This window comes from Dendrobium catenatum, unplaced genomic scaffold, assembly GCF_001605985.2.
Source record: "Dendrobium catenatum unplaced genomic scaffold, ASM160598v2 fragScaff_scaffold_1220, whole genome shotgun sequence".
Classification (NCBI taxonomy): Eukaryota; Viridiplantae; Streptophyta; class Magnoliopsida; order Asparagales; family Orchidaceae; genus Dendrobium; species Dendrobium catenatum.
This window is the reverse complement of record NW_021319682.1, coordinates 4,674,235-4,681,909: the sequence shown is the minus strand read 5'-3', so window position 1 is coordinate 4,681,909 and position 7,675 is coordinate 4,674,235. Positions and strand designations below refer to the sequence as shown.

At 34.2% G+C, this 7,675-nt stretch overlaps 2 protein-coding genes across 2 annotated transcripts in view; one reads left to right on the top strand and one right to left on the bottom strand.

Moving 5' to 3' along the window:
• The first annotated feature begins 395 nt into the window (after positions 1-395).
• On the top strand, positions 396-1,548 carry LOC110100317. Its single transcript, XM_020827761.2, has one exon. It carries the CDS (start codon positions 437-439, stop codon positions 1,403-1,405), a length of 969 nt encoding a protein of 322 aa, XP_020683420.1. The 5' UTR covers positions 396-436; the 3' UTR covers positions 1,406-1,548.
• Positions 1,549-1,720: 172 nt separating this feature from the next.
• LOC110100318 (HD domain-containing protein 2 homolog) overlaps positions 1,721-7,675 on the bottom strand; it is a gene marked incomplete in the record, with an annotated part of 29,308 nt that continues 23,353 nt past the window's right edge. The window contains 1 exon segment of the mRNA XM_020827762.2: positions 1,721-1,982. Coding sequence (XP_020683421.1) covers positions 1,903-1,982 — 80 coding nt within the window.

Genomic DNA, 7,675 nt, shown 5'->3' with positions numbered 1-7,675 from the left:
ATTTTATTTTCATTTTTATTTTGAGTGAGGCACTTTAAATATGTAGAATTTAATATGATAATTTCTATCAAATAAATTATAAAGCTCCTCTTAAAGTCTTCTCATCATTATACAATAGACTGCATAAATATAAGATATTTGATCTACTTTCTGGGCATTTCCATAGTTTTTAATTTTTATCCCAAAAAAATGATTTTTTTTTTTAATGTCAACTTATTATGAATTTTTATTTTTAATTTTTTTTTGTCTTAAAATGACTAATTCTCCAACTAATCTTCTCTAGACTTCAGACAATTCAAAGTCAAGCAGGTTACTTATCAATGTTGCTTTCCAGGAAATAAAAAAAAGACTTTAGACAATTCAAAGTCAAGCAAAGAGGTTCATAAATAGCTCTTCCAATCAAACTGAAGAGGCAGAAGCAGCAAAAGAAACACAAATGGCCACTTCCAATCAATCAAAATCCTCAAACCTTTTCAAAATCATATGGGAAGCTCTCATCTTCCTAATCAAAAACTGGCAAATTCTTCTCATTTTTGTCCCCTTATACTTCATCAACTTCCTCTTATCCATCTTCAAATCCCTATCTGTTAATCCAATCCTCACCAAACTTCTACAAAACATCACCTCTCTTTCAAAACTCAAGCCTCCAAATCCAGATTTCTACCAAATCTTCAGTGAAATACTTACAGAGCTCAGAGAGATCACAATTCTTGAAATAATCTTCTTTGTCACAATCTTCTTATTCTCCACTCTCTTAAGCACTTCAACGCTGTGTTCTATCTGCATGACATATACTGATAAAAAGCAACCAACACTGAAAGAACTGTTCTCTAAGTTCAAAAAAACATGGAAAGGAACTATGATCACTCAATTCTATGCCACCATTTTTACTAATATGTTTGTTCCTTTAATCTTCTTGTTGACAGTTGGATTGGCGTTATTTTCAATGAATTCTGCTGGGTTTTATGTTCTGAGCTTTATTCTTCTTATATCAGCAGTGATTCTAAATCTGTATTTAGCTATGATTTGGTTGCTTAGTGTGGTGGTTTCAGTGGAAGATGAAGAAGGGATATATGGGCTGGCTGCAATAGTGAAAGCAACAGAGATGATGAAAGGGAGGAGGTGGAAAGGAATATCGATTAATATTTTTATCACTTCGAGTATGGTTGCTTACATGTTGCCATTGATGGATCCTTCCTTATCTGGAATGAAGAAACTGGCGATTATTGGAGTATTTTTTGCTGTTGCTGCAGTGATGAATGTGTTTGATTTGGTTGTTGCAGTTGTTTTCTACTTTGAGTGTAAGAAAGGAGATGGAGAATTGATGATGATGAAGAAGAATCAATCTGGGTTTGGGTATTCTAGTTTGCCAAGTGAGGCACTTGCTGATTCAGAGAATCCATGAGTGTGTTTTACTATCTTTTAATGGTGTGGTTTATTTGCAGACTTTTTGGGATTGCTGTTCTGTTTTTGTTTTTAGAAGATGTGCTGAAGAGAAGATGAATAATTTTTTTAATAAAATCTGGATCAAAGTGTTTTGGATGAACATTAAAACACTCTAATCCCATTAGTATTACTTAATCTCAGGATTAATGCATGATTAATAGGAGGACATGATATGCTGCTTGAAGGGAATAGATGATAAGGAAATAAGTTGAGAGAGTTGTTTCCTATGAACAATAAGCTAAGGAAATGTGAGGATAGATGTGTAGAAAAACAATAGCTACTTGAAATAAGTCATGGTTTCTAAATTCAAAATTTTACAGTTCTATCCTCTACATTTCAAAGAAATTACATCATAATTTAAAAAAATAACTGCAGACACCCCAAATAAATGCTTAATGAGTTTCACATCAACCTAAGAGCTTCAACTGGTGACAATTCCTACAAACATATATAGAGTTATTCTTGCTTTTTCCTCCTCCTTGATGTGATTTCCAATGCCCAAGCTTTGCCAACATCAGTTTGAAACTTTCCTGCAGAGGGGGAAAATAAATGAGAAAAAATGGTTTTTACTTCCCAGATTTACCCAAAATAATAATAATCTTAAAAGAAGCAATGCCATCATAAAATCTTATTCTTTTCAGCTCCTTAAAATGTATATATTGCATAAGGTACACTTAAATAATCACCTTATTGCATGTTTATGTTTTGTTTTAGTCAAAAGAAGTATTTTATTGAAAAAAGAGTTTTTTCATGCAAATATGAACAGCCAATCCAGGAATTAGCTGCAATAAAGTAAACTCTCAGATTGATTAATTAAATGAACTAATTTGTCTAATGGAAACACAAAACTACAAGAGACTTCATAGAAGAGTCATGGACACATTAACATGTACGTGAAGGAATAAGTAGTACAAAAGTCTAAAAGAAGCTACAAACATCAAAAGTACTTATCAAAATGCCAACTAAATAGTCTTGTCTCCTAATATATGTTGACCATATAGACGTGCCTTGTTTCTTTGACTTGACTTAAAAACAAAGACAAATGTTTCGATTGGAACGGCTTTTTTACTGTTTTTTAAAACAGTTTTATGTATTGAAAAACAGTTTTAAAAAACAATTTTAAAAAACAGTAAGAAAGCCGTCCCAAACGAAACCTAAAATAAGCTCATAAGAGGTGGGATAAAAATATATTTGATGTCTTCTAGGTAAAGATAGCTTATGTTATAATAAATGAAGTTAAATTAATTTCCCAACAAATTAATAATGTCCAAGACAGAATAAACTTTTACAAGGCAAGTGCTGATCCTTTACATGTTTTGGATAAGGGACAACAGTTCTCGAGAAAAAAAAAAAAGGATAAAAGCTATCTTTTTCATATTTTAGACATGAAGAAGAGATCTGGAGGAAAAAAGCTACAGTTAAAAGCTTGATGTAATACGCAATATTATCACTTCTTTGTTAAAAAGAAAAGGGTCGACCCTAAGACATTCAGGATCAAAAACGAAATGAGGTTTTGGATCACTAGCATGACTAAGATTAAAGCTTCGGTGTTTTATTATAATTATATTGTTATTTACTCCTTTTTTTTGCAAATCATGTTGGGATTTTATTTATTTGAACCTTTTATGAGACTATTCGACTTCTTCAGGGGTAGTTCCATACCTAAATATTTGATCTCCACCAAGCTTATTCGTATTCCAAAGGACTCCTCTTGGCCAGCCTTGACCATCAGCTTTTGTTTAGTATTCAAATAATGTGATTACTGCAATCCCTACAACCCTTCTTCCTAATTTTGACTAAACTGATTTCTCTTAATAACAGTGATATTGTAAAGGAAAGAACCATTAGCGACAATGTTTATCCAGCCTAGATGATGCTTCACGATTTGATCAAATGCAAAGGAATAATAATACCATGAAATTGGATGCAGTCAAGGCATATGATTTTACCCTACAGGACTTCTTATATATTACATAGGCTAATTTTGATTTCTCTATTGAATAGATAAATCTAATTGATTTTAATAGTAAAATTTGCTGGTTCTCAATCTCGCATAAAGGTAAAAAGCGTTTTTTTTTGGGGGTGGGGGGGCCTTCATCAAGGTGGCCCTATCACTTGCAGCGTATTCAATTTAGCCATTGAATTCTTTTGTTTTAGAGGTTTTATTAATTTTTTCTCTAAATTTTCTTCCATGAATTTCTATGCTAATTATCCCATACCTATCACTCATCTATATTTTACTAATGATACTTTGGTGTCCTTAAATGATGGAGGAAAAGCTCGTTGAATGGACTCAATCCATTTGAATATGCCTATAGGCTAATGGTTGAGTTGATAAATCTATGAGTAGTTTTGCTTAATGCCAACAAAATTGATGGAAGTGGAATTCATGTGATCTCTCAAACTTCTAGCAAGCCTAATCAACCTTTACCTATTACATATTTGGGTATTCTTTTATTTAAAGTCTCAAAGAAAATAAATCCAGCTATAAAAAAAAAAACTTTTCGCAATAAAAAAAATTTAAAAAAAGAAAGAAATAGCCAACAAAAAGTGCGAAAATAATATGAAGAACAAAACAATGAAAAAAATTACTCCAAATAGACCATAAATATCATGTTATAGTTCTAATCTGGGGTTTGGAGATCTTTAAATCCTTGTGTCCAACTAAAATTGATAATATTGAATCTATACTCAAATTTATTTGTATATGAAAACATTTTGGAATTAGGCTTTAAAAAGTTAATATTGGTTATCAATTCTTATTTTTGTGATGCAATATACTTAGGTGGAAAAGAATGATATAAAACCTATAGGAATCAAACTGAATGATAAAAGGATCATTTGGAGGATGTACAACCAATATTTGTTAACTTAAAGCTAAGCTCTTAGATTTTCACTTCTCCCACTCAAACACTCCTCAACCTACCACTAAACTAGTGAGGTGGCCAGAACCATCTATTAGTGATGAAACCTAACTTCTATAGCCAAATAGAAGAACACTATGAATTCAACCAGACACTCCCTTTCAATAAAGCATAAGCCAACACCAATAGAATAAAACTTAATAGTAAAAAGATATAAATGATTAGGAAACCTTGCAAGAAACAAACTAAAACATAAAATAAACTACCCACAGAACAACCTAGAAAGGTCACCCCACATTCAAATATGAAAATTAGAGAATGATGCTCAGAGGAAAAATCAAATCAGTGGTGGCCATAGAAATTTTGATCCAGCTCAAACCATCACTCCTCCAGCCCAACAAACGAGCTCAACAACACCTTACACTCACAATATTTTGGATAAGAAAGATACAAATGGAACGATAACCATGGAGAGAAGAAATAGATAGAAGACCGGGAAGTAGAAATAGGTGTAGGAAGAAGATAGCTCTCAAGCTAGGAAGAAAACCCCATTTTTGGATTAGATTTCAGCCAACAACCACCATTTCCAACAGCAAAACAACCCATTTTATAGAAAAAATAGACCCAACAGCCCACATTAATGCGCCACCCTAAGTAGCCAAATAGGTGTAGGAAGAAGATAGCTCTCAAGCTAGGAAGAAAACCACAGGTTTGGATTAGATTTCAGCCAACAACCACCATTTCCAACAGCAAAACAACCCATTTTATAGAAAAAAAAAAAGACCGAACAGCCCACATTAATGTGCCACCCTAAGTAGCCGAGAAGCCTCTTCTTGAGAAGATAAACACTAGACTAGGAATCAGCAAAAGGGGAGAAGGGGAATGGCCAGCAGCAATAAATCAGAGCCTAGGAAAATAGACCAAAACTGCATGGTAGGAATTCCAAGTACATGAAACCAAAATCTGTAGGGAAAAAACAGCCATCAATGAATCCAAAATTGCATGTAAATACACAACCACCAGCCAATATAGACAGACAAGGGTCAAGCCCACTAAGGACAAAAACAACCCAAAGATAAATACCAACTTAGCCATCGAGGAAGCAAGTAAACAAATTAAACATTAGTGGAAAACCAAAGGAGAAAAAATTACCAAAGAGTGTCATACCTAAGCATGATCATGAGTTGATTTTCATTATAGGGCACATAAAAAATAATCCAAAATTACATAATATCCAAAACATAAATAAAATATAAAATATAAAATGATAATCCTTGATTGCATCAATTAGTAACCTTAAACTTAATGACAATGTGGGCGATTGCTCTAAATGTAACTAGAGGAGGCTTCTAGTGGTGTACCTTATTAAAGATCACCATGAGTGACTTATCATAGCCTTCTTTGAATTTTTAGCTATTGGACCATTGGTTCATCTTTTTTGACTTAGCTCAAATCACTCATTCATTGGTTGCAATTATGCCTTAAGCATGGTTTCTTCAAAATATGGGTCGAGTTGCATGTTAATTGTAAAACCTAAATTTGATCAAGTATGTATCACATGTCGAATGGAGCAATTCGACATAAAGAACTATATGTCGAATTACAAAGGATTAGAAGATAGGGAATTAAATCCCATTTATATTTTTTCCCCAAGTTAAAAATGAGATTACTGTTTAAACATTAACTTTACTACAGCTAGGGGTATTTGGGAGAATAAGTGTGGCTTGCATGCAAGGCATTGGGAAGGGATAGTTAAGGCATTTCAAATGCCTTAGATTATTTTATTTCCATTTCAATCCAACCCAAGGCAATTGCATCAAGAGGGCTCTCCGGTTCAGCTGGAAGCCGCAGGAGTTTGAATTGGGGCTATTTGAAGGAGTTGGGAGCTCTTGGGTAGGGTGCAGGAGCAGCTGGAGCAAGCTTTGGAGGTAAGAGCATTGGGAGTTCTCAGGTTAGTACAGGATTTGTAGCTAGGTAGTTTCCTGCTGGAGCTAATTGGAGTCAAGGTTGGAGCGGGTTTGCAGGGTGGTGCTAGCCATGTGTGTGACTGCTGTTTGAGGGTTTGTTGGAGTACGAGTTGGTTAGAGGCAGACCAGGGGTTGTTCGAGAACCATTTGAGGATTGTTGAGGGCTGTTTGTTATAGGGGCAACCTTAGGAAGAGCTTTGGGAACCTTGGGTAGGCGTTAGTCATTGTGGGTAGAGTGAGATGAGAAAGAAGGGAACTGAGAATGGTTAGTTGGTTGTTGTTTTGAAGTAAGAATGGAATTGGAAAGATGTTAGGTAGAAGAGAAGAGAAAGAAGGAAGAAAAGAAAAACAGTGAAAGAAAAAGAAAGAAAGAAAGACAAAGAGAAAGGACATTTGTAGGGCGAGGAAATTGGTTCTTATAGCTGTGTATGTGACAAGAGAATTGGAAAGTGCTTGCACACATAGGCGGACATGAGGTGTCCGACTTGGTGAGTCCACACATCAACAAAGTAAGATGCAATTTTGTTAATACATTAGACGAGTCTTATTGCGAATATTTTGTATACATGCATTTTAATTTGTTATGTGTGATCTATATCATATGCATATTTTTAATTAGCCTAATCTTAATATTGTGATGCATACAGATTTTGTTATGTTTTGATGCAATGTGAAATAATGTTATATTGTGAATTGTGACATGCAATTTATGCACTTGTACATATTTTTATACGATATATATTATAGTCATACTGATCTACATGCATTGTAATTGTAATTATGCTTGCTTCTATAGTGGCTTTATCTTCCATGAACATGTTTACATCTTATTTTGAACAAAATGCATACATATCAATCTTATTTATAACCTATACATTTTTGTGTTTTACAGGAGTACATTTAGCGGTCTTCCTGGTGTATTTTGGGTGTTAGTTCCTTCAATTCCAGGCTCTATGATTAGCACTCAAATCTCTCTTCCTGACGTCTTCTCACGAACAAGCCCAAATAATGGTAATGGTTTTATTAGCTCTACTTGGTAGCTCCCCACAATGGTTCAGTTCAACCAACCTTGACAGGGAGATTCCCATCCTTGTCCCTCTGATAACTCCTAGTTGGGCCCGGTTCTTTCCTGGGTCTGGGTGCTAATAATTCTTTTACCCGTATTTTTGTCCGCGTGTCATCATGTTGTACAAATTATGATGGTAGGGTTTTCTTATTTTTTCACTTTCTTTTCTTTTATTTCCTCTTCTGCTGCTTCTGGTTTAGGATTTAGAAATATGATAGATGGGGAAACAGACCCGCATATTTTCTTTTCAATCACAGTTAGTTACATGTTATGTGAAAGCATTTTACAATTGCCAGTGGCATGCCGATTGATCAGAAAAATTATCCTACCAA

What these genes read in the sequence shown, in the direction of transcription:
- LOC110100317 (XM_020827761.2), top strand. Translation starts at nt 437, where the DNA reads ATGGCCACTTCCAATCAATCAAAATCCTCAAACCTTTTCAAAATCATA.